The 25,991-nt window shown below is 48.3% G+C and overlaps 3 protein-coding genes across 8 annotated transcripts in view; 1 reads left to right on the top strand and 2 right to left on the bottom strand.

Annotated features, from left to right (window-relative positions):
- The window catches only part of SMG5 (SMG5 nonsense mediated mRNA decay factor), a 28,347-nt gene extending 15,661 nt beyond the window's left edge, over nucleotides 1-12,686 (bottom strand). Inside the window, exons 1-8 of one of the 4 annotated variants that reach the window (XM_037132584.2) lie at nucleotides 12,669-12,686; nucleotides 6,100-6,198; nucleotides 5,466-5,589; nucleotides 4,936-5,092; nucleotides 4,342-4,422; nucleotides 2,900-2,989; nucleotides 1,861-1,950; nucleotides 1,087-1,165 (exon numbers count right to left, since the gene is read on the bottom strand). In XM_037132584.2, coding sequence (XP_036988479.2) covers nucleotides 1,087-1,165; nucleotides 1,861-1,950; nucleotides 2,900-2,989; nucleotides 4,342-4,422; nucleotides 4,936-5,092; nucleotides 5,466-5,564 — 596 coding nt within the window. In that variant the 5' untranslated portion in view covers nucleotides 5,565-5,589; nucleotides 6,100-6,198; nucleotides 12,669-12,686. Of the gene's footprint in view, nucleotides 1-1,086; nucleotides 1,166-1,860; nucleotides 1,951-2,899; nucleotides 2,990-4,341; nucleotides 4,423-4,935; nucleotides 5,093-5,465; nucleotides 5,590-6,099; nucleotides 6,199-11,674; nucleotides 11,912-12,668 lie in introns of those variants that run through there. The other 3 variants (XM_037132580.2, XM_037132583.2, XM_037132581.2) reach the window with 3 other exon arrangements.
- Nucleotides 12,647-18,954, top strand: TMEM79 (transmembrane protein 79). Of its 2 annotated transcripts, none has more exons than XM_037132588.2 (4): nucleotides 12,647-13,640; nucleotides 14,447-15,247; nucleotides 15,517-15,730; nucleotides 17,965-18,954. In XM_037132588.2, the coding sequence occupies exons 2-4, from the start codon at nucleotides 14,488-14,490 to the stop codon at nucleotides 18,170-18,172; spliced, it is 1,182 nt and encodes a 393-aa protein (XP_036988483.2). In that variant the 5' UTR covers nucleotides 12,647-13,640; nucleotides 14,447-14,487; the 3' UTR covers nucleotides 18,173-18,954. The 2 variants fall into 2 exon arrangements, with proteins under 2 accessions (XP_036988483.2, XP_036988482.2); XM_037132587.2 differs by having other exon boundaries at nucleotides 12,648-13,640; nucleotides 14,321-15,247.
- A 267-nt stretch (nucleotides 18,955-19,221) lies between these two features.
- GLMP (glycosylated lysosomal membrane protein) lies at nucleotides 19,222-22,120 on the bottom strand. 2 transcript variants are annotated; one of them, XM_037132585.2, is made up of 6 exons: nucleotides 21,969-22,120; nucleotides 21,265-21,522; nucleotides 20,871-21,071; nucleotides 20,527-20,745; nucleotides 19,827-20,083; nucleotides 19,222-19,726 (listed from the first exon to the last, which is right to left on the bottom strand). In XM_037132585.2, exons 1-6 carry the CDS (start codon nucleotides 22,083-22,085, stop codon nucleotides 19,561-19,563), a joined length of 1,218 nt encoding a protein of 405 aa, XP_036988480.2. In that variant the 5' UTR covers nucleotides 22,086-22,120; the 3' UTR covers nucleotides 19,222-19,560. The 2 variants fall into 2 exon arrangements, with proteins under 2 accessions (XP_036988480.2, XP_036988481.1); XM_037132586.2 differs by having other exon boundaries at nucleotides 19,827-19,936.
- Nucleotides 22,121-25,991: the final 3,871 nt, after the last annotated feature.

The following is a 25,991-nucleotide window of genomic DNA, read 5'->3' as shown; positions in this document are numbered from 1 at the left end:
AAATGCCGAAGCCCCAGACTGTGAGCTATAACTGTCTTAGCAGAGCTGGGTAGAGCCTCTGTGGACACCTTCCACACCTGGATGTGCTTGACTCTCTCTGGAAGTGAATCACCCTAAATCATGATTATGAGTGTGATGAGGGATCCAAGACAATCATATTCAAGGATAAACACAGTGACAGAGGCCGCCAGTCTGTACTGAAAAGGAGGCGGGGCACTACAAGAGCACAGACTTTGTTGGTACAGGGACTAGGTTTCCTTGACCAAGTAAACCCAGGATTGTGACACATGGAATTATAAGGCAGAATTAAGTATTTTTCTTTCCACTTTAGTATTTGACTACCTGAGCTATGAAAACCACCCTATTCCCTTATTTTGAAGTCCAATTTACTATATAACCTCTTCTAGAATAACTAGGTCCACAAGTAGACTCCAGCCCTGATTGGGTGGCAATAGTGAGCCTCCTAGCTTCCCTGGCGATTTATTTCTTACCAGAATGTAATTGATGGCATTCTGGTTTACCTACTGGTCTCATGTGCATTTGGTGATGGTGACTCAGTAGCATAATCAACTTTGGGTGCCCTGTAAAAGTGTTTACCTGACACTAAAACACTGTATGTCAACTATAACTGAAAAATAAAAAATTATTTTTAAAATGTTTTTTATCCTAAGAGCTGACTGTCAGATCTGAGGAAGCTGGTCCCCCACACTATTATCCCTGCCACCTCAAAACGCTGAAACTCTACAATTCTGAGGTTCCTGTCAGAGGCTACTCTGGTGACATTTTATCAACTTTGTCAAACTTACTTCCTCCTTCAAGACAACAATCCTGTATTTTGCATAAGATAGCCAACAATTATATTAGCCACCCAAGTGCCTACAAATCCAGGTGGCTGTGTGAAAAGCAGAACTGTGTCAGGGTGCCCCCGACAGGAGGGACCCCTCAATCTCAGCATTTCCCAATGCACTTCAGCCAGAAGCTAGAGAAGGGAGGATGAGAAGAGAGAAAACAAAGTAGGAACAGGGCTGGGAAAAGTAGGAACATGGACATGAGAACAGGGCTGGGAAAGCAGCAGCAAATACTCACCAGCGCAGGTAGCAATACATGGCTTCCACGTTATAGTACCTGCTGCCTGCGAGTGTACCCAGCTGGTTGAAGGGCATTCCTGAGCGGGGAAGGGGGGAGAGAAGTCACACAGCCTGCACCACACTACTCACCCAAAGCTGCCAGGCTCAACCAAAGCTAAGCATTAGAACTGGTAGGGAGAAGAGTTGGGTCTGCAGGTGTCTAGGTGATTAGCAGCTTAATTTTATTCCTCCAGGGGATTAATGATTACAGACTCAGTCTGTTCCCACCTGGCCTGCCAAGGAGTTCAGCACTGATGGGTGCCATTCCTTCAGCAGCAGCTGGGACTCTTCCACAGCTGACAGAACTCCATGGGGCCTTCTCCTCTAACCAAGCTCAGTTTCTCACCTCTGAGATCTCCTTCTGCTAATCCCCATCTCTCCCTGTAATGGAACCTAATCCGTTCTCTCACTGTGCATCCTAGGGAGGAGGAGGGGGCAGATGAAGTACAGTCTCCTCTTCCTACACAGATCTCAGGGACAGGGAAGCCATGTTCTCTCCTTTTCTTCTGCCTCCCTCCTTCTTAGTTCAAGACTTTCCCATTTCTCTTCCCCTTCTACCATCTTATTAGTACATATTACAAGGAGGAGAGTGCATAACAAAGGTGAAGTACAAGAGAACTGACTGAGGGAAAGACCCAGGGGAAAGTGAGTAGGGCCTGCCTGCCATCTCAACATCATCCTCTTCTTGGGAAATGGATGCTGGGCTGGGAGGCCCAAGCAAGGGTCCACTTACCAATCTGGGGAGCTACTGACAGGGCTTGGTAGTAAAACCTCTCAGCTAGCAGCTCGGTGTCTACACCAGCTAATTCATTCTGATATCGTGCTGCAGGAGAAAGAGGAGGAAAGAAATGCAATGGTCCCCTGTTTTAGAAAACCCACCCCTCACCTGGGAGTCCACTCTGAGAAGCTGCAGTAAGATGCTGGGAGGAAGACACCTGAACTAGGAGGCCAGCTGTGTGGGCCTCCAACAGTCTTAAACGTGCATGACTATGGGTGAACGGTTCAACTCTCTCCTCCTTGCTGGTAAGTTCTATTGTATGTAGAGCATATCTACTGTTTGTAAAATAAACAAGCTCTTTTCATGATCTCTTCCCAATGAAGAGAAGCAGCAGCATATATAATTACTTGGAAAGACCTCTGATACTTGGTTCTGGAATGCAACTGCTCAATTCTAGAGCGAAGACATTACTAATGACACTCAGTCTAATGTGAAATGGCTCGTTCTCTCTGTGCAACCTGCCTCTGAGGGTTCAAGGAGTGGGCCTGGGGCAGGAAGAGAAGGGGGCCTCAGGTCAATGAAAGGTAATGCCCCCAACAGCCACACACCAGCAGCCTAATGAGGACCCTCTGTCTATTAGGACTGGAGACCCAGGAATCACAGAGAGAGCATTTTCCATTCTGGGAAACCTCTGTCAGTCAGGTAAGTCCTCCCTGAGGCCTGACTTCACTTCCTCCAGGAGTCCATGGAGAGGAAAAAAACCCAAAGGAGAAATTAAAATCTTGCTAATGCACTTCGGAAACTGAGTTATCAACCTGACTTTCTCAAAGCTCAAAGACATTTTCCTTCTTCCAGTATTCGCTGATCTTCTCTGACTTATGGAAGAGCAGTGAAAAGAAGTGAACACTGTAAGCAGACGAAAAGGAAAATGTTATCAGAGGCCAAAATAATCATCCTGCTCTCAAATAACCATAACGGGTGGTACCAACAACTGAAGCAGCTTAAGCCTGTCCTGTATCCTGAAACAGAGAAAAGGAAAAGTTCATATTCTTACACAAATCCCCCAGGTACACCAGACATCGATGGCATGCCATCTGTGCCCAATCCATCTCCTTCCCTGAGGCAGATACTGGTTTCTTGCATCCTGAGAGAAAAAGAGAGAGAGATTTATGAGCCCATGCCTCTTCCCCTACGTAGCTACGAGGAAATTCTTTCCTAGGTGGACAAAAGAATTCAAGAATCCAGGGCTAGTCTTAGAACACTATCTTAAGGTACAGAGGACGCTCATACAGGACATAGGTAGAAACACACAGGTCTGTAGGTAGGACTCATTCATAGGACAGGAAGAACTGGAAGAGGACGACTAGGGTCCTCAACCTAGGACAGCCCCCGGAGGAAGTTCATGTGAAAGGTCATCTAGACCTTCTAGAAAGCCTAAGAAGGCTTCTAGAAAGGAAGAAGAGGTGAGGCTCAAGTGTGAGGACAGTTATGGGTGCCTTGGGTAGAAGGTTCCCATATAAAGGTAAAAGGTTTGGGTAAAGAATAGAAACTTCCAGGAAGAATGGAATGTGGGCCCTGGCTGGTGTGGCTCAGGGGACTGAGCACTGTCCTACAAACTCGAAGGTCACCAGTTCCATTCCCAGTCAGGGCACATGTCTGGGTGGCAGAATAGGTCCCCAGTAGGGGGCACTTGAGAGGCAACCACACATTGATGTTCTCTCCTTCTCTATATCCCCACCGCTTCCCCTCTCTCTGAAAATAAATAAATAAAATATTTAAAAAAAAAAAAGAAAGAAAAAATGGAATGTGAATGAGGCCAAGGTAAATGCTCCTGGCTCCTGCCTAGGAGAAGAGGACCATAGAGGAGGTGGCAACAGATTGGACAGTCTGAGCACGAAGGAGACAAGGTGAGTTTGCCTTTGCCTGAGGATGGTGGTGACTGGGCTTTCACCTTCTTGAAACTGCAGCTCAGAAAGCCTGAGCTCATTGGGAGGCAGTCTCCCGTGTGCTAGGTACTGGTCTAAGTGTCTTACAATATCAACTTAGCTGAGCTTCACAGCAGCACCATGAAATAGTTACTCTTCTGACTCCCATTTTACAACTAAGGAAACCACAGTCGAACAAACCATGGTCAAACAGTTAGTGAGTGGCAGAGCCAGGATTCAAAGGGAAGTCTGGCTCTAGAGAGCACCCTCTCAGCTACTCCACCTTGCAGCCACTCTCCTGGGTTTGCAGCTCCCGTTCTGAAAAACCCTTCTTAATGTTTCTAGAGAGACATTTCTTAGTTGGTGGAATGGAGAAAATATCAATAAAGGAGAAAAAACTAAAGTGGTTTGGGGAACCAACCTTTTGAAGTAAAGGTTCTTAATCTTTTTTTAGGCTACAAACCCTCTGGCCATCTGGTTTATAAAGCCTATGTGTGCTGTCTCAGATGAATGTTGTTTTATTTTTAAATGATGGTTTTAAATGCTCAAAATATAGTGCTGGGCGTCTGACCAGAAAATGCTTCCATGCGGCAGCACGAACAAAACCTCCACCTCTGGCGCGCAATGTCCATGTCCTGGTCAGGCAGGGGGTCTGGAGAAAGAGGGGAGGAGCACTAAAGGGAGGCTGAATTGGAGAGCAAACTACCAACTATAGAAAAGGGAGGTAAACTATAGCTGCCAATACCCGAGATGGCTAAAAAAGAGATTTGCATTATGTTGAAAGAATATCCAACATTTCTGAAAATTTCAATACTTTCATCAAACCCTGGGAAATGATCTCTGAAGTTAAAAGAAACAGTGCCAATGAAATACAACTGGGCGAAGAAAACAAACGCTATTAATACCATCTTCTAGTGCCAGACTGACTCCAGATGATTACATCATTCTACAACCTCAGACATCAGAAGGCTCTCTTTTTTCTTAAGACCTTCACCCTAATCCATATACTTGTTTGGGTAAATCCAAACTTCATGCAGCATGTATAGGTCTTGCCAGAACCCTGTCTGCCTGGCCAGGTCACAAGCTATGTGAACCCTGAGGGATAAGACCAGAGGTGGAGGCATATGAACATGCCCCTTAAGCTCACCTTTCAGAGTTCACTAACCTATGAGGGGGTCGGTGACATGGGTCCAGTCGATGCAGCACTGCAGTTCAAGTTGGTAGTGGGACTGGATGTAGAGAAGGAGATGCTGGTAGAAGCCAATACCAGCAACCAGGTGTGTCCTGTAGGCACACTCCAAGGTGCTCCGGCTGTGGATATGCTAGAGATTTGGAAAGGGAAGTGACGGCTAAGCAACAAGCTCAGAGCACCGCTTCTCCCTCCCTAACCTTTTTCATCTCAGTGAAGAAATAAACTTCTCTTCTTGGCTCTGGAAATTAATCCACAACTCCTCGTAATTATGAACAATCCCCACATCTTTAAATCTACTCTGCCCTGAGGTCTCCCCTTCTGCTATCAGGCTCCCACCCTTCCCTACTCCTAATTCTATCTAATGCCCTCCCTCCCTTCTGCCATCTCTTCTTTGGCTCCCCTATCTCCAGCTATGCTCTGGCCCACTTTCCTAGCTGTCTCTTCCTTCCTTAGCTTCCCCTCTTTAAAAAAATTTCTTCCCAAGAGCCAGGATCTTCCCTTACCTTTTTGTTAGTCTTGATAAGCTGGATGACTTCGTAGTATACCTTTCTCCATAGCAGCTCCTCAGCCTTCCTTCCATAGTCCACTGGGTGCAAGAACATAAGCTTGACACAGAGTTCACGCAGCCTGGAAGGGTGCAAAGGACCATGAGAGACTACCCATTCCTTGATGAACAACACAAGAAATGAAAGCAAGGAGGTATCTGCCAATACCCTACCAACAAAGCTCTGGCCCTCCCAGGAGACATCCAGGCTCAGTCATTATGACCCAGGACAGTATCTGTGCTAGAAGGCGGCAGGAGCCCCAAAAGACAGGAGCGGTAAGAACTTTAATAACCTTCACCTTCTTCCCGTGCATCCTCCCCTCCTTTTTATCCCCCCTTTTTTTCCTTCTGTTGTGTACTATGGCCAATTTCCCTAACTCAAATGCCACTCTATGGCACCAGTCTATCAGATGTAGAAGCCTCTGAGAGTGAAGGATCGCCATCTCCTCTCTTAGGAGGACCAGAGGCTCCACAGCCCATAATTGTACCACAAGGACAGGAGGTAAGAAAGAACATGAATCTATACGTGATGGTTTCTAGTCAAGAGAGGTAGAGAAACTGTAAGGACCTATGATTTAGTATCTCCAGCTTACTTGTTCCTCAAGCTAATGTTCTCTGGTTTGAACACTTCTTGATAAGCGGTTTTGTTGCAAAGGATGAGGTCAAGTCGATGCACAGCCTCCACCACAGCCCTGCAGGGAAATACAGGAAAACAGCCCCTGAGCCATGTAAATGATCCGCCTAGCATACTAAGGCACTGACCCTAAAGGAAGAGCTAAAAAATTAGGGGTGGGGAAATGAGAAGGATGCAGGATGAGCTCTTTAAAAATAAAAACAAGCCCTGGCTGGTGTAGCTCAGTGGATTGAGCGCAGGCCTGTGAACCAAAGGATCAAGGTTCGACTCCCAGTCAGGGCACATGCCTGGGTTGCAGGCCAGTTCCCAGCTGAGGACACACAAGAGGCAACCATACACGGATATTTTTCTCCCTCTCTTCTTCCCTTCCTGTCTAAAGATAAATAAAATCAAATCTTAAAAAAAAAAATGTTTCTTCTTAAAAAGGAAAACAAGATCACCAGTCTCCATCCTGATACAGCAGCCCCCAGCTCAGAGAATATCTGGCAATGACAGAGACATTTCTGATTGTCACAACTCATTTAGAGAGTGCTAGACACCCCACAATACACGGGACAGTCCACCACAATAACTACCCCACCCAAAATTTAAAGTGTCAAGGAAGAGAAACCCTGTGATATGGGAAAGGAGACCCTCCCAAGGGAAACAGCATCGACTGTGATGCCAGGCAGAAAATCTAGGGCGTGAACCTTAGCTATCCCTTACTAACTCTAACTTCAGGCAGCAAATTACCTAACCTCTTCTAGCCTCAGTTACCACATCCATAAAAATGGAGAAAATAATAGCAGCTACCACAAACGACTGTTGTCAGGGTTAAATAAAATAATTTTTATATAGCACTGGTACATAGTAGCCATTCAATAATGGTGGAATGAATGAATTACTATAAGGACATATTATCTCTGACAGAAAGGAAAGGTATTCATAATATAAAATTCTGTTTTGGAATAGTGGGGTATGGGAAAATAGGGTGGGGGGCTTCCTGAGCTTCCTTATCACAAGGTCTCCTGGATTCTGCTGAAGGAATTGTTTGTTCAATACAGAGAGTGTAGACTCTGGAACCACACTGCCTAGGTTCAAATCCTGGCTCTAATTCTTCCCAGTTTTGTGGTCCTGAGCAAAATACGTAACTTCCTTATTTCTCAGTTCTCCCATTTATAAAATGGGAATAACATTATCACCTACTTTGTGAGGATTAAATTAGTCAATACAAAAACCATTCATAACAGGTCCTCGTATGTATTAAATGCTCAATATGTATGAGTCTCCATCTTTCTTATTAAAAGACCGAGAGACTCCAGCCACTAACAGAAAAGGCCAAGGAAACTTCACAGATGGCTGATAAGTGCCAGATGGAGGTCATCTCCAGAAGGGTAAAACCCAGAGGATGACAGACAGCAGCTGGGAGAACAGCTGAACTGGCTATAACTATGAACACAAAAGCAACCAAAAACCAAGGAGCAATCATTCCCAAAACAATCCAAGATTGTTTCAGAATACTGAAACATGTGCTTCTGGGCTACAGAAGATGGGCCACAGCAGGCGAGCACCCCGAGTGCCTCAGGTGGTACACTGCTAAAGTTGCCCTTTACAGGGCAAAGTGACCACCAGAACCCAGATGAGTGGGTAGGACAATAGGTACCCAAGGCCTTCTCACAAGCAATCTTGAGAGCTCAGCATTTCTTCAAACACTTTCTGGATGACACTCTACCAACTGAATGCCTACACATAGGAGTCAAGCACTTCTCAGCCCGGCCCTCGACGGCAGGGGCAGCATCAGGCAGCTATCAGTGATTTATTCTATACCAGCTTAGTCCCCAGGGCAGTCCAAAGTAGGTGAAAGGCACGTGTGTATATGTGCATGTATTTTTATGGACAGGCTTCAGAGCTCTCCTTGGATCCTCAATGCAAAAAAGTTAATAACCACTATTCTAAGACATTCTAGTTGCAAATTCTTTTTCAAAAATATTTTATTTATTGCACCCGGCTGGTGTGGCTCAGTGGATTGAGTGTGGGCTTGTGAACCAAAGGGTTGCCAATTCCATTCCCAGTTGGGGCATATGCCTGGGTTTCGGGCAGGTCCCAGGTAGGGAGTGCATGAGAGGCAACCACACATTGATTTTTCTCTCCCTCTCTTTATCCCCCCTTCCCCTCTCCAAAAATAAATAAATAAATAAAATATTTAAATATTTCCTATGTCTCTTCCTTCCTTGCCATTCCTTCTATCAGTGCTCTTAATAAGTCACTCATCATTTTTTTAAAAATAAAGATTTTATTTACTTATTTTTAGAGAGTGGAAGAGAGAAAGAACGAGAGGTAGAGGAACATCAATGTGTGAGGGAAACATAAATGTGTTGCGTCTCAGCCCGCAACCTAGGCATGTTCCCTGAGTGGGAATCAAACTGGCGACCTTTTGGTTCACAGGCTAGAGTTCAATCCACTGAGACACACCAGCCAGGGATAACTGCAAGTTCTTTTTTTTTCCCCCCAAAGATTTTATTTATCTTTAGAGGGAAAGGGAAGGAGAGAGGGAAAGAAATATCAGTGTATGGTTGCCTCTTGTTATGTCCCCTGCTGGGAACTGGCCTGCAACCCAGGCATGTGCCAACTGGGAATAGAACCGTGGTTGTTTGGTTCGCAGGCCCACGCTGAATCCACTGAGCTACACCAGCCAGGGTGATAATTGCAAATTTTTAAACCTGAGAGGACTCAGGATATCTTTCTCCATTCTGCATCAGATCCCAAGCTCCTGCACTAAACTGTAGTCTCCTTTAGAATAAAACCACAAAAACTGTCCTGTGTCTCATTCGCTATTGTGATTCCAGGACAAGCAGAGTGTTAAAAAAAAGAAAAATATTCCCTGACTAGGTAGCTCAGTTGGTTAGAGTATCATTCAGATACTCCAAGGTCATGGGTCTGATCTCCACCCAGTCAGGGTACATACAAGAATTAATCAATGAATGCATAAGTGGTACAACAAATTGATGCTTCTTTCCCCTCCTCTCTCTAAAATATATATACGCATATATATGTTAAGTTAATTGGGATAATTAATTAATTGGTGCTTGTATCCCTTCCAACATCTCTTCTCCAGCTGCTTTTTCTTCTGAGGGGCTTAAAACATTTCAGAATTTCAGCCCTGGATGGTGTGGCCCAGTGGGTTGAGTGGCCTGCAAACCAAAAGGTTTAATTCCCGGTCAGGGCACATGCCTAGGTTGCAGGCTAGTTTCCCATTTAGGGGTAAGCGAGAAGCAGCCTAGTGATGTTTCTCTCCCTCCCTTCCCCTCTCTCTGAAAATAAATAAATAAAATCTTAAAAAATTTTTTTTCTCAGAATTTCATTTCTGAAAAGTTTCACTGTGAGAATGTCCCAAATTTACAAAGCTCAGACTGACAGTTTTGTAGTCTAGGAACAAATTTATCTTTGGCAGAAAAGTCACACCCTCCGTGTTATAATAAAGAATAAAAAGAGCCCTGGCTGGTGTAGCTCAGTGGATTGAGCGCGGGCCTGGATCGTGTCAGGGCTATGCCTGGGTTGCAGCCAGTTCCCAGCAGGGGAGAAGAAGGCAAATACATTGATGTTTCTCTCCCTCTCTCCTTCCCTTCCCCTCTGAAGATAAATAAATAAAATATTAAAAAAAAAAAAAAAAAGAAAATCCTTTAAAAAAAAAAAAAAAAGAAGAGCCTGGTGTAGCTCAGTGGATTGAGCACGGGCCTGCGACCCACACAATCGCGGTTCAATTCCCAGTCAGGGCACGTGCCTGGGTTGCAGGCCAGTTCCCAGCAGGGGACATACAAGAGGCAACCATTCATTGATATTTCTCTCCCTCTCTCCTTCCCTTCTTCTCTAAAGATAAATAAATTAAATATTTTTTAAAAAGAAGAATAAAAAGAGCCCTGACTGGTGTGGCTCATTTGGATAGGCAACCCGCAAAGTGAACAGTTGCTGGTTCAATTCCCAGTCAGGGCACATGCCCGGGTTGAGGGTTCGGTCCCCAGTCAGGGTGCATACAAGAGACAACCAACTGATGTTTCTCTCTCTCTTTGTTCCTCTCTTCCCTCTCTCTAAAAATAAATAAAATATATTTTAAAAAAAGAATAAAAAGAGAGACCTTTTGACTCTGATTCCCGCTGTACTCAAAGCCAACAGCACACAACTACAGGCAGAGACACCCATGTTAACCACATGTGCAAACACATTAGCTTAAGTCAGTCAGTCCTATGAAGGCTGTGACTTGAGGAAGAGCTACATTTGACAATGATCAGAAAGATGACCACTGCCTTTACCTGCGTCTCATTCACTATTGAGACATAGGAGTTCTGCAGACACTGCCCATACTGTCTGATGGGCAGCACTGACACTTGACGGCATGACAAGGCATATGACCCACGCCCAGACACCTCCTCACCACTGAGGCAGCCCAGTGGAAGCGCAGGAGCTGCTGGATTGGATCACTTTTCTATTTTGGGAAAAGCCTATACTCCCCAGTCTTCTGACTTATGAAGCCAGAGAAGGCGGGATGCCTACTCAAAGGAAAAAGCACAACCTGCTCTTCACTCTTTCACTGCCAGGACAGGCCCCTGGGCTCATAGGGTAGTCTTCTCATGTGAACAGTTCTGTTCAGTAGAGCCTGAGCTAAATGAAAACTGCAAGCCCTACTCCCTATTAAAAAGCAAAAAACTCAGCTTGATCTCTATGCTTGATCAAAATCATTCTATTTTGATTCAGTTCTACAGCCCATGTTCCAGCTGCTCCATACAAAAAATCCTTGACCCAGGGTGGGAGAGTTCATACTGGCCTGTTCCCAACATAGAGGGCTGAAGATGTTGGAATGAGTGGCACTGTGGAAATCAGAAACCAAGGATGTAAGCTGCCTAGCAAAAGACTGTAGGCATAAGGTCAGAAGGCAGGAATCAGGAGTCCCAGGTGCCCTTAAATGGGCTCCCAGGACCTAAGAATACTCAGGACTCAAAGTCCATCATAGCCTTTCCAGTCCAACACACAGTCTTCCGGCCTTTCTTTTCATCCAGATTCCCCAAAACTAGATCCACCCGTAAGGGGTTTCAGGGTGTTATCAAATCCAGATCTCTCCTTTTAAGGATGATGACGCTCCTGCCCAAGGTCACAGAGTGAGAGATGGCAAGGTAAGGCCCTGAACTTGGCTCTCTTGGTTTCAGTTCAGAGCTCTTCCCAGAAGTCCTACAAGGTTCCAAACACTATTCCCCTCCTGGTTTTTCTCCAACTCTGACCTCACCTTTTACCTTCCCATCCCCTCAATTCCCGCCTTACCCCAAATTCGCAAAGCTCGGTACCCGCTCCGAGCTCACTACGCACCGCGGAGGGGATTTCCCCACGTGCTTCCTTCCAAACCTCCCACCCACCCAATTCCTTCATTCAGCTACTTCCCGGGTTACGAGACCCCGCCCCCTGTTCCCTCCAAAATTGCACCCTCCACCTCCTCACGCACCGAGGCACCGCCCGCCCAGAGGCCCCACCCCTTGCTGCCCCTTATTTCCCTCCGCTGCTGCACTCACTCACTGGCCCCTCTCACCGGTAAAGCCGCTTAGTGTGGAGGACTTTTGCTTCGGGTTCGATGCTCTCCCCTGTGGCGGGGCCTTGGCTCATGATGCCAGGGCCCGGGGATGACTCCCGGTCACAGACCCCCACCACCCACCGCTACCGCCACCCCTGCCGCCTCCGACCGTAGCCCCAGTCGCCACCACGGCCGGCCTTGCTTGGCCGCCATCGCTGTGAGGCGGCTGTCCGCGACGGCTCCTCCTCCGCGTACCAAGTCTCGCGATAGCAGCTACACAGTAGTGGGCCAGTGGCCTGCTACCACCAAATCTCGCGAAACTCATTTTCCCTCCCGGGAAGTTGCCCGAACTAACTCGGGGCATCATATCCTCTTTCCGGCTTTTTCAACCCCTCAAGAAAACCTTTATTGACCAGAGAGCGGACAGTGGACCCAGCCAAGGGGCTGAAGCTGAGTGGTAGATGGGCTCGTGCCGGGAACTGGGATCCTAACTTTGCTTTGTCCCAGGGTGGTTATTGGCTGTATTTATTCAGCTCCTCCCAAGTCTCTTTCAGATTACTGGTTAGAGTGATTCCAAGTCTCCCTTTTTTTCCCCGTTATTTAAACAAGCAAATAAACAAAAAATGTATGTGAAAGTTTTCTTGTAAAGGGCTGAACATGAGTAAGACCTTCCAAGAGATGACTTGTACAAGTGTTTGAGCCCTTCAGCTCTCCCTCCCAAAGATTTACAGTCTAGCAAACATTTATTGAACACCTTGTGTTCTCCAGCAACAATGCTGGGTTCGCAAGACACAAAGATGAGCAACCCAGACAGACACTCTACCGGCCTCACAAAGCTCAAATGACTTTAGAGGCAAGGTCCCACAGGAATGAAAAGCCACTCCCTCACGGTTCTGCCCCCCGGCCCTCCCACTGGAAAGATCACCTTGGATTCCTAATGCTTCCTTGACCTTAAACCTAAGCTAAAGAGCTAGGAGTTTGGGAGCCCTGTGTACCTGTTGTCATGGGAACATAAATCCCTTTTCCACTGCTGTGCTCCTGGTTCCAGCCACCAGCCTTCTTTCTGTTCCTGAAATAGCCTAAGTCTTTCCTAATCATTGGTCTTTCACTTTCTGTTCTTCTGCCTGAAACGTTCACATTCCTCATTTCCCTTCAGGTCTCAACTCAAATGGCACCCTGGCAAAGAGGTTTTTCCTACTGAAGTAGTTGAAGTAGTCTTATTGATTTCAGATTTTATTTATTTATTTTTATAGAGGGTAAGGGAGTGAGAAAGAGAGGGAGAGAAACATCAACGTGTGGTGGCCTCTCTTGAGGACCCCACTGGGTTGACCTGGCCCACAACCCAGGCAGTGTCCTGACTGGGAATCAAACCTGTGACCCTTTGGTTCACAGGCCAGTGCTCAATCTACTGAGCCACACCAGCCAGGGCTAATCTTACTGATTTAGTTGCTAGGCTTCTTTATTATGTTACGCCAATAGAACAAGCTCCTCAAGAGCAGAGTTCTTGCCTGTCATCTTGTTCTCTCCCCTCTCTGTGCCTAGAATAGTGCCTAGCTAAAAATAGGTGCTCAATAAATATTGAATGAGTAAGTGTAGAAATTCCCTCTTTTCTGGGTATTCCAACCTACTCCAAACACCCTTTGATGCACAAACATGATGGTCCTCCTCTTCTTTTCCTGAGCTGGGAGCTCCTATATATCCCATTTGCCTAATACACACACTTAACTTCTATGCCTAGCTGCACCTACACTTTCAGAAAGGATGACGTACTTCCTCCTCTAAAGCTTTTTCTGTCGGCTGATTCAGTAGGGCAGGACCTGCCCCTTTAATCTGGGCCCCACCTGCTCTGGTCAGACTGGTTTGGAGACACAGGTAAAGTGAAAGAAAGGAATACTTGCAGAGCCAGCAGGGAGCTGGGCAGCTCCTTCGCAGAAGCTGGGGACCCTCCACCTCTCTCCAGATGGAAAGTAAGAGGGTGTCATGGGTCCAAATGCCAAGGGGTAGGAGACCTTTGAGGAGGTGGAGGGAGGGGGTCAGCCCCATCAAAAAGCAGTGAGACAAGGAATGGCCGGGGGAGGAGAAAGACGGGAGCAGAGATATAGGAAACAGCCACGGTCGAACCTAGAAGTCAGAATGCACAGACCTAGGCCCTCTGGAGATGGGTGAGGTGAGCTAGTGAGGAGTTTAGAGATTGCCCAGTACCCAGACTGGAGACTAAAGAATAGGGTACACTTCTATCGCCAGTTCCTTGGGACAGATTTGTCAGCAAATCACTGTTATCAGTTGCCAAGAGAGTTCCGAGTGGGGATCTGCAGGGAGAAGGGGAGGTTTGAAAGTCAAGGGGGCAGTCTCTCTGTCCACAAGAAGATCCTTAGTGGGAAAGGACCTCTTAATAAAATTCTAGACACCTCCTCTTCCTCCCATTCCTGCATTAGGGTGGCAGTGACCCTAGGGGTTTTGGTGGAGGTGGGTAGAAGGTGTGGGTGGGGACTGGCTGAGGGCAAAGCTGCCAGGGCCTGTGCCTCCTGACGCACCCTATTCTGCTGGATTGCATTTGATGTTGAAAAGGTGTCTCCATTTCAGCTGCTTACTTCCATCCTGCTGCCTTCTCTTTCATCACCTTCCTCCATACCATGTTCTCCCTTAGGTCCCAGAAAGGGCTAACTCTCCTGAGGCCAGCTGCCCTGCATGCAGAGTTTCAGTTCTATCAACCCATCAGAAGGGCCAGAGGACAGGAGCTTCTGACAGAGCTTTCCTCTGCTAACCTCCACAGTGACATGACCTCACCATAGCCTCCAGAACTGAGGTCCCAAGATGACAGAACCCGAGACCCTGGCCCTGCTGGAAGTGAAGGGGCCTGAGGCCCCAGAGAAGAGCCCACCCCAGGCCTTGGTCCCCAATGGCCAGCAGCCAGAAGGAGAGAGCGGGGCCAAATCCCCCAGTGCTGAGTCCTCTAGAGTGGGGTCTTCAGCTGGGTCTCCCACAGCTGGAGAGGGGGCTGAGGATGGTCTAGACAGCACAGTAAGTGAGGCTGCCACCTTGCCCTGGGGGGCTGGCCCCCAGCTCAGTGCCCCATTCCCGGACCCCCCTGGCTGGCGGGACATTGAGCCTGAGCCCCTGCAGTCAGAGCCACTCAGTAAGCTAGAGGAGTTGCCTGAAGATGATGCCAACTTGCTGCCTGAAAAGGCTGTTCGGGCCTTTGTGCCCATCGACCTGCAATGCATTGAGCGGCAGCCTCAGGAGGACCTCGTTGTGTGCCGTGAGGCAGGTGAGGGAGAGCACCACCAGACCTTCTTGCCCACCCGAACCACCCACCTGGAGCCCTCTGAGCGCAAGTGGGCCGAGGCTGCGGTAAGGCCACCAGGACATGCCTGTAGCAGCTGCGGGAGCTGCGGGGGTCCTGAGGGGTTGAGGGCGGTGGCCTCAGTGGGAGCCGCCCTCATCCTGTTCCCCTGCCTGCTATATGGAGCGTACACCTTCCTGCCCTTTGATGCCCCTCGGCTGCCCACCATGAGTTCCCGCCTCATCTACACGCTGCGCTGCGGGGTCTTCGCCACCTTCCCCATCGTGCTGGGTGAGCTGGGGCCCTGAGAGAAGGGGGCGTCTGAAAACTGGACCTGAGGTCAGAGCCTACCTGGCTTGGGGAGCAGGAGAGTTTCCCTTCACTCAGCCTGGATCCTCAGGGCCTCAAACAACCTGCCATCCTGTGTGCCCGTCCCCTCCCAGGACCCACTGTGGACAGCCCATACCCATGAGCTCTCCACTACAAACCCTGCCCTTGCTTCCTGCCTGTGGTTCTATTCTGACCTCGTTCTATTCTCCACCTTCCCACCCCCAACCCAGGGATCCTGGTGTATGGGCTGAGCCTGTTGTGTTTTTCTGCGCTGCGGCCGTTTGGGGAGCCACGGCAGGAGGTCGAGATCCACCGGCAGTACGTGGCCCAGTCAGTCCAGCTCTTCATCCTCTACTTCTTCAACCTGGCTGTGCTTTCCACCTACCTGCCCCAAGATACCCTCAAACTGCTCCCTCTGCTCACTGGCCTCTTTGCGGTCTCCCGGTGAGTTGGGGATGGGGATGGGGCACAGGGAAGGTCACGGTGCTAGAGGGACCCAGGTCTGAATGTCTGGAGAGCCAGGGACAGGGAGCACTCTGGACCCCTCATCAGCCCAATTGTGTGCCCTGGAAAGGTGAGTTCACTTTATCCCTTGCATCTTATCTTACCTAGTGGCAGGTGATCAGCTTGTATGTCTCCCTACTGGAAGTTGATTTCAGAGACACTTATACCATCTAGAACTGAAAGGGCTTTCATATGTCATGCAGACCAACCCCTCACCTATTGCAGCCACTCCTGTCAGTCTGATCAGGTAGCCATTGGCCTCTAGATGAACACCCCCTACATCCAAGTGTTCAGTTCTTTATAAGGCAGTCTGTTTCATTCTTCAAGGGTCCTCGTTATTACAGTTCCTTATATTGTGCTAAAAACTGTTACCCTGACTGATTTCTGGAATTGCCTAGGACAAATCTGGACATCTGACAACAGCTCTAAATTCCCCCACTCCAACAGCCTGCTGCCCTAGCGTTTACTCTGCCAAGTGGCCCTGATCCCTTCACTGTCCTGGGTCCTTTGGGCAGGAAATTCTCCTGCTTGTCAAGGGTATTGTCCTTCTGTTCGTACAAACCAAATCCACATTAGCTCTCATGGCAGCCACGTTACTTTCTTTTCATTTAGAATTTATAGTCACCTGAAACCCTTAGGGGTGCTTTTATGTGAACTACGGTTAGCCCAGAAGGTACCTTTTAATTTCTGAAGCCAAATAAATGCAGGTCTTTACCTTTTTTTCTGTAGTATGTTTCCTTTTGTCATTTTTTATATACAACTCCAGATTGCTTTAACTACTAACACATTCTTCCTATCAAGCTAAAATTTGTCTTCCTGTTACTTCAGGTTTGGGTTTGCAGGCTGGCACTCAGTCCACTGAGCCACACCAGCCAGGGCTTGTCTTCCTGTTACTTCTGATTGTAGTCTGGTGGTCACCTGCCCCTCTACCCTCCTGTCAGCCAGCCCTGCATTAGATGTTTCCTGAGATAAATGTTCAGCTCACGTAACTCCACCTTCCTATAGGGGATGCTGGTCTCAGATACAAGTTGGCTTAAGCAGTAAGAACCATCAGGGAGCCAAAGGCGACTCAGTGATTGTCTGGTCCATCTGACCCATTTCATAGAGAGGGAATCACGACAGATTGGGGGAGAAGAGTTGTTCAGGTTAGCCAGCAGAAAAGGCAGGACTTGAATCCCAGTCCTTTCCCTCCCTTATTCAAGGTCCTCTGTTTTCTAACATGGGCAAGTTACTTACACATTTCATGTCTCGGTTTCATCATCCACATCGTCTATAAAATGGAGCCATTGTGAGGATTAAATGAATTAATTCATGTAGAGTGTGTACAGTAGCCTGGCACTGGGGAAGGGTTTGCTAAATGTGAATTTTCATTATCTCTACTGCCCCAGAAGGCAGTGTGTTCTGATGCAGTAGAGAAACAGCAGTTACTCTTCCCTTTTTAACAGGTGAAAACCTACAGGTACATCAATTATGTAATAAGTTGTCCTTCAGATATTAAGAGGAAGCTGCTGCCCTCCCCCAGAGGGGTATATATTTCTAGTGGATCTTCTAAGAGGGGAGCTGTGGTTATGGCTTATTTATCCCTCTGGGCTTTAAGCCCCCTTGAAGCTGCCTTCCTTACTCTCTTCTTTTCTTCTGCCTTTCTGAAATGGAAGGAGAGGGTGATGAACAGGGTTGGGTTCAAATCACGGTTTTGCTATTTCCCAGATGTGTGACTTCAATCTCACTTAACCCCTTTGGAATCAAGTTTCTTCATCTGCAAAAGGGGAAATAAGAATGAGGAAGGTGTTTATATACTGATAAAAATAATCTCTAAGGTATATAGAATGGGAAAAAAGTCAATGTGAAAAATGGGCGGAGGGAGGAAAACAAATCTTTTTGCTCATATACACATAAAAAACCACGTCTAGCACAAAAACCTGTACGTAATTTTGGATGACAGGGGTGGGAGTAGAAGTGGACTAGAGGGAAGGGAGCAAACAGGAAGCTGGGGGTCAGTAGAGGGAGGAAGACATCTGACTACAAGCATTGGTACCTTTGAATTTTGAACCACGTAAAAGTACCAGTCATATCTACCAGCACCCATCTACCTCCCTGGCTCTCTGTTCTCCCCACCTTAGCCTACTGCCAGTTAGCTGCCCTGGGAGTAGACTGACCTCTTCTCGCCCTGGCAGGCTAATATACTGGCTGACCTTCGCCGTGGGCCGCTCCTTCCGAGGCTTTGGCTACGGCCTGACGTTCCTGCCCTTGCTGTCCATGCTAGTGTGGAACCTGTACTACATGTTCGTGGTGGAGCCTGAGCGCATGTTCACCGCCACAGAGAGCCGCCTGGACTACCCTGACTACGCCCGCTCGGACTATAGGCCCCGCCCCTGGGGCTGAGCAGCTATCCTGTCCCCAGCCTGGGTACCTGTGTGGGATGAACCCTGCTGATCTGACAGGGTCCCATCCAATCAGAGTTTGGACTGCCCCACCTCTCTTCCCCAGTCAAGGATGCCCTTTACCTTCTGGGCCTGGGATGGTCATGAGTGGGGGAGGTGGACTGACATGGTCTTGCAGGGAAGGAGGTGCACAGCCATGTTCCTTAAGGATGCTGAGGGCGTAGGGCCAGGACTGGGAGGAGAAGCACGGTTCCTTCCTGAGCAGCCTCCCACCACAGCCACTAGGGTGCACCCCTGCTGGACTTGGCTCCACTCTCCAGCCTCCTGAGAGGCAGTGGGCAGAGCTGCAGCCAAAACTCTGACCATTTCTGTGCCAGTTGTCTAAGCAGAGGGCCTCACAGAGACTGGAAATACTGGTCATGCCCAAAAGTAAAGGCTGGACATCAGGTCAAATAGGACCCTCATGTCCCATAAAACCATCCTGGGAGCCTGCGTTGAGGACCCTTCATGACTGGCCCTCACAGGTCCTTTAGCTTCAGCCAAGACTATTACACCTTCCCCAACCCAGAGCTGCTGCTTCCTCCCCTCCAACCAACTAGGCCCCTGTAAAGTCCCACCTCCAAACTGCCCAGAAGAGATGAGCGGACAGGAAAACCCAAGAGGTGTGTGTGTGTGTGTGCCCATCTGTCTGCGTCCACGCATGTGGTGGCCGGGGAGGGGTTGAGAGGCACATGGCTGGTGTCGGCCCCATGTGAGGTGTACGTGCGGGTGGGTGTAACAATAAACGACTACCACAGTCTTACTTGGTTTCCTTCTTCATGTATGCACCCTAGTCTCAAGTGTCCCTTCCTTGTTTGATTCTTACTGCCCCAGAAGCCTGCCTGCTGCACATGATGGAGAGTGGCTGGCGGGAACCTCGGTCTCATGTCAAGACAGAGAAATAGACCTGGTGAGAAAATGGGGCCAGACACAGAAACCTGCCTTCCACACCCATCTCTTAGCCCTCTCATTCCCTGGGATCAACCCAATAACACTCGCAGAGAGGCAAGCCCTGTGGAAAAAGTCTATCTATTTCATGCCCGCAAGGTAGCAGCTGTCAGAAAGCCTTTCATTGCGGCCTGTGAGTCCCATCCTAGAGAAGTGGGGGCTGGAGGGGCAGGGAGCCAACTCTAAGGGCACCCTCTCTCCAGCAATAACCCTGTCCCTGGTCCCTCTCTAGGGTCTGAAGGAAGCCCCACCCAGCGGTTCCCAGGACTTGAGGCTAGCCTCTGAGTTTCTGCAGTAAAGCAAGAGGGGAGAAGCTGGCTGGGAATACTGACCCTCAAACCTGCAGGGGTTTGAAGCACAGCACACAGGTCCAGTAGTGTGGTTCCCTTTAAAGAGTGGGCTTCAATTTATGGGCTGGTATTCTGAGTACCTCTTGGGGCCCAGTAGCAGAAACAGACCTCCTGCCAGCAGCATGAGCCCTGGAGCACCCAGGGCCACCACCATGATTCCTACGACTAGCGGGGACAAGGAATCTACTGGAGGGGTACCCACACCCAGGAGCATCGACCTAGAGAAAGAGAAGAAAGTAGGCTTAGGAGGGAAGGCTGAGAGGCCCAGCCCTCCTCCCCTTCAACCTCCCGAACCCTTGCCCAGGACCAAACTCTCACCAGCTGAGGTAGTGTCGGTCCCAGTAACCAGGTCCTGTAGAAGCCCCAAAGGTCAGATTGAAGACACAGAAGTTGTTCTGGGACCCAAAGAAGGCTCGAACAATGGGTGACTGGGGGAGAATGTATGCCAAGGTGGGATAAACAGGGGAAGCTTGGCAGGGAAGGGCTGATTCTCGGCTCCCCTGGCTCTGGGAGAAAGCCACTGGTCGCCACTGTACAAATCCTGATGGGAGGGAGCCCCATAGCAGCTGGTCCAACTAGGGAGGAAGGCACACAGGACAAGGTAAGGAGCACCACCCTGTGCTTGCCCCTTCTGTACCCCACCCTTTCTCAGACTCCACCTGTCACACTAATTGTCCTGAGTCCTGGTCTGGTTCTAGAACTCCACCTTTCCTCTGTAGAGAGGGGAGTTGGACTGGGTGAACGAACACATGTGCTTTTCTAGCCCCGTGCTCTCTGCAAGCCTGTGCTCACTTCCTCCTCTGGGCCTCTAGGCCCCTGCACATCCCACTTGTCAGAGCACCGAGTTCCACCTGTACTGCCTGCCTTCTGTCCAGGCCAAATTCATCAACATGGCGCCCAGCACTTAAAAGAGCTAAATAAAGTGTTGCTAACTGGTAAGTGGTTGAATGATTGTCTGAGGTGCTACTTGAGGTTCGACCTACATTCCCCCCACCCATCTCTCCCCTGGAAGCCTGACCTGGAAGACAGCAGGTGCATATTCATCGTCGATGGAGTGCTGCTCCCTCAGTGAGGGACAGTCGGGGCCCTGGCCCAAGGTGGCCACTTCCAGCCCAAAAAGGGAGCGGTTTCCTCGGGGAGAGGCCCCAATCAGGGCCACCTCTAGCTGGCAGGTGTCCATCGTGTGCAGGAGGCGAGGGGGTTGGGCCGGTCGGCCAGATCTGGAGAAGGCCTGCACCTAGGACAGATGAGGCAGTGGGGGCATAGGAAGCAGATGGCTGCCTGTGCTTGAAAGACACCCCCATCATTAACTCCCACCCTCATAAACCAGCCTTTTGAGTCCATCTACTGCCACACCCTTACCTTGAAGGCCAGGCTGCCATTGGCAAAAGCCCCGGTGGGGTCATGATTGGGGTGGCCTCGAAATGTGGCGCTCAAGGTAGCAGGATCCAATGAGTCGGTGATGTTGTTCCAGGAGAACTCAGCCAAGGCGTATGGGGGGTACGGTTTCCCCGGAGGCTTTGCTGCCGCATCAGATGAGTTGGTGCTATCGAACTCAAACAGCTGGCAGGTGGAGTAGCGTGGGGAGGGGCTTGCCTGAGTCCAGCTCTCTCCTGAAGCACGCCCCCCACCCAGCACTCACTGAAACCCATGCCGAGACTCTCACACCTGACTCTACTTCACCCACCCAGGCTTCCGTGCCTCCAATTTGATGAACCTTCTCCTCTTCCCCTTGGTTCTCCCCCAATATCCTCACCCTGGTAAAGACAAGGGCAGAAGAAAACTGGATGTTGTCCTTGGGGAGCACCATCAGGCCTCCGTCAGGCTCAGGGGACAGCAGGCGGCTCCAGTTGACACTCAGGATGCTGTGGGGAGTATTGGTGGCCACCAGCAGCACTGCTGGAGGCCCAAGGCTGCTCCACACATAGTGCAGCGTGGAGTTGGTGCCCACTGCCCGGATATGAAGCAGGTTCTGGGGGGGGCCCACATTGCTAGGGATGACCACCAGAGACACCTAGAACATGACGTAGTGGAGAGTGAGGAAAACAGGATTAGGAAGAGACACAGGGCAAAGGAGAAGCTTGTGGGGACAAGAAGGGAACTTGGGAAATGCTGGGGACAGGGTGGGGCCTAGACAAGAGAAATTTGTGTGGGGGCTAAGGCAATCTTGGTGCAAGGGCAGAGGTGGGTGAAGGAGAGGAAGAGCCAGAACTGCCTGGACCCGTGTTAAGAGATCAGGACACAGAGATAAGAGAAGAAAAAAACTAATATTGCTGCATCTGGGTCACTCAGGGCTGAATCAGGGTCCAGACTTCCCAGAAGACAGGAAGCCCTCACACCCAGCCCCAAGATGAAGAACTTCTCTCTGCAGCCACTTCCTGACCCCCGCCCGCTGCCCTAGATTCCAAACGGGCTTCAAGGGTAGCATTTCCTGAAACCTCTGCTGCTCCAGCCCCTCACCTGACGGCTCTCTTCCCCCAGCAGGCCAAGTGGAGCTGTGGACAAAAGACTCAGGAAGAGAATGGGGCTGGGGTCACAGCGGCCCCAACCCCGGTGGGGTTCCTCACGGCTGCGCATGCAGAGATCGGAAGACACCGAGTCATGTGACTTACATTCAGATGATCTCTTTAAAGGGCGGGACCATTACGCCAGTTCTTAAAGAGACCGCCTCACTCAACCCAGATTTAGGCTTCAGTGAGAACAGAATCAGAGAGGTTAGAAGTTTGTCATCTCCAACCTGGCTAGCAAGAAAGACATCCCAGACTAGAGAGACAAGTAGACATACTCCTATCCTCTCCTACCCAACTGATCCCACTGAACAGTTAGATACCTATAAGTGGGCATGATGTATAAAGATCCAAATGGGATCCCCAAAATTGACTCTGCTAGGGAAAGCAGAGAGGAATTCAAAGGAATTCTGTGGGGGAGACAGCACACTCTAGAAGGTTCTTTATGCCAATTATTATTTATTGAGCCCCCAGGTAGAGCTGAAGAAAAAGAATACCTCTGAAAATAGGGTATGAGAACAAAACATGTTATTTGTCGAAAAGAGCTTATGCCCGGCTTAATGAACCCTTTGTTCTTTTTTTTTCCTCTCAATCTTAAAATTGTTTTCACTAATAATAAATGCACATAGTACAAAATTCTCAAGGTGCCACAGGGTATCACATCTATTCTGCAGCAACCTGGCTCCTTCCTGAGACAACCACTATCACTTTGTGTCCTTCCAAAGATATTCCATGCACTCTCAAGTATATAATACCTATTACATATGTAGGTGTGAACATCATAAAAGAGCATCCATTGGTCAGCAGTTTGCTGTTCCACCTGAACACTGAACACTCTTCTACATCAATGCACTTGGAGCTGTCTCACTCACCATAAGTCTTTCATTGCAGGGGAATATTCCACGGATGTTCTTTAGCCAGAACCTTCCTAGTCCCAACATTTCACTGTGGCAAACAATGTTGAAAGAAATATCCCAGTATGTACAGTATTTCATATGTACGTGAATCTGAATCCATAGGATAAACACCCAGGAGTGGAATTGCCAGGTCAAACAGCCCTGAGGCCCATCAATTGCTGCTCAAAGCATGTGTTGAGACCCATTCTCCTGCATCCTTGCCAAGTATTTATAAAACTTGTGTAATTTGCATATCCCTATGAATAAGGTTAAGCCTCTCTTCATGTTTTATTTATTTATTTTTGCTTTTCTGAAGCCATTTATACCCTTTGCTTATTTAAAAAAATATTTTAGTAATTATGCTATTACAGTTGTCTCATTTTCTTTCTTCCCTTTATCCCCTTTGTCCCTGCGCCCAGCCTCCATCCCTCCTCCTTCCAACATCCCCCCACTTAGTTCATGTCCATAGGTTGTACACATAAGTTCTTTGGCTTCTCCACTTCCTATACTATTCTTAACCACCCCCTATTTTTAAAAGAATTTTATTTATTTAGAGAGGGAAAGAGAAGAAGAAAGGGAAAACAACATCAATGTATGGTTGCCTCTTGTGCCCCCCCCTACTAGGGACCTGGCCTGCAACCCAGGCACCTACGCTAGATTGGGAATAGAACCAGTGACCCTTTGGTTCCCAGCCAGCGTTCAATCCACTGAGCCACACCAGCCAGGGCAACCCTATTTTGTACCTACCATTTATACTTCTTATTCCCTGTACCTTTACCCCCATTCTCCCCCCACCCCTTCTCTGCTGATAACCCTCCACATGATCTCCATTTCTGTGATTGTTTCTGTTCTAGTAGTTGTTTGCTTAGTTTGTTTTAGTAGTTACTGTCGTTATTGTTTTAGGTTCAGTCTTTGATAGTAGTGACTTTGTTGCCATTTTACTCTTCATATTTTTTATCACCTTCTTTTTCTCAGATAAGTCCCTTTAACAATTTATGTCATAAGGGCTTGGCGATGAACTCCTTTAACCTGACCTTATTTGGGAAGCACTTTATCTGCCGTTCCACTCTAAATGATAGCTTTGCTGGATAGAGTAATCTTGGATGTTGGTCCTTGCCTTTCATGGCTTTGAATACTTCTTTCCAGCCCCTTCTTGCCTGCAAGGTTTCCTTTGAGAAATCAGCTGATAATCTTATGGGCACTCCTTTGTAAGTAACTCTCTCCTTTTGTCTTGCTGCTTTTAAGATTCTCTCCTTAACTTTAATCTTGGCTAATGTAATTATGATGTGCCTTGGTGTGTGCTTCCTTGGGTCCAACTTCCTTGGAACTCTCTGAGCTTCCTGGATGTCTATTTCCTTTGCCAGACTGGGGAAGTTCTCCTCATTATTTGTTCAAATATGTTTTCAATATCTCTCTCTTCCTCTTCTCCTTCTGGCACCCCGTGATTCAGATGTTGAAATGTTGAAAGTTGTCCTGGAGATTCCACGGCCTCTCCTCAGTTTTTTGAATTCTTGTTTCTTCATTCTGTTCCAGTTGAATGTTTATTTGTTCATATTGCTCCAAATGGTTGATTTGAGTCCCAGGTTCCTTCCTTTCACTCTTGGTTCCTGTATGTTTTTCTTTATTTCACTTTGCATAGCCTTCACATCTTCATTTTGTTTCCATACTCAGCCATTTCTGTGAGCATCCTGATACCAGTGTTTTGAACTCTGTATCTGATAGGTTGGCCATCTCCTTGTAGTCTAGTTCTTCTTCTGGAGTTTTTCTTTTTATAATTTTTTTTTAAATTTATTTTTAAGGAAGGGAAGGGAGAAGGGGAGGGAGAAACATCAATGTGTGGTTGCCTCTCACGCACCCTACTGGGAACCTGACCTGCACCCATGCATGTGCCATAAACTGGGAATCAAACCCACATTTTGGTTCCCAGGCCAGCACTCAATCCACTGTACCACACTACCCAGGTTTTTCTGGAGCTTTGATCTGTTCTTTCATTTGGGTCTTATTTCTTTGTCTTGGAGCACCTGTTACATTGTAAGGGGTGGATCTGGCCTCAGGTATTCACCAGGGTGGAGTAGCCCACAGCACTATGTTGTGGCATTGTGGTGGGGGGAGGGGTCAGAGAGAGGACAGTGCTGCTCGCTGGGCTCTTACCCCACTTTCAGTCACTTCCTCCACTGCCCACAAATGAATTGGGCCCTTCTAGCACTGATTCCCAGGTGGGTGGGTTTGTGTACATTCTAAGACCCTGTGGGTCCCCTCCAAGGGACTCACCTGTGAGACCGGGAGTTTCTCCTGCTGCCTCAACTTACACAGGTTTTTACAGCCAGAGGTTTTGAGGCTTTGTTTCCCCACGCTGGAACCCTGGACAGCATGGTCTCACTCCCCACTTGCTCCTCCCAGTTTATCCACATGCAGATGTGGGACCACCTTGCTGGGCATCCTCTCTGCCCCAGCTGCCTCTCTATCCTTCCTACCAGTCTGGATGAATGTTACATTCTTTAAACTCCTTGGTTATTGAACTTCCATACAGTTCGATTTTCTGGCAGTTTTGGGTTGGTTTCCCCCCCAAATTGTTTGTTGTTCTTCTTTCAGCTGTGTGAGGAAGCAAAGTGTATCTACCTGTGCTTCCATGTTGGCCAGGAATCCACTCTTGTCTATTCTTCTAGATGCCCTATCTTTTCAACTGCCAAGTCCTAAATGTTGATTCAGGAAATCAACTCATACTGTTGAAACATCCTCCCTGTCCCGTTTAGTCTTGGCCATGCAAACCTTTTAATGTAGCTGCATTTATTATTCCCCCACAATGTATTTTAAAATCATGTTCTAGTACTCTTATGGTTTCATTTTTTTTTTTGCTTTATAAAGGTGGTATTTTAAATTTTTTATTTATTTTTAGAGCGAGGGAGAGAGGGAAACAATGATCAGTTGCCTCTTGTATGTGCCGAGGAGACCAAACCCAGGCACGTACCCTGACTTGGAATTGAACCAGTGACCTTTCATTTTGTGGGCTGACACCCAACCAACTCAGCCACATCGGTCAGGGCACAAGCACTACCTGTTCCAAGATGTTTTTTTACTTA

Source organism: Artibeus jamaicensis, unplaced genomic scaffold (genome assembly GCF_021234435.1).
Source record: "Artibeus jamaicensis isolate MK-2021 breed Jamaican fruit bat unplaced genomic scaffold, CSHL_Jam_final contig_447, whole genome shotgun sequence".
Taxonomy (NCBI): Eukaryota; Metazoa; Chordata; class Mammalia; order Chiroptera; family Phyllostomidae; genus Artibeus; species Artibeus jamaicensis.
This window is presented reverse-complemented; position numbering and strand designations above follow the sequence as displayed.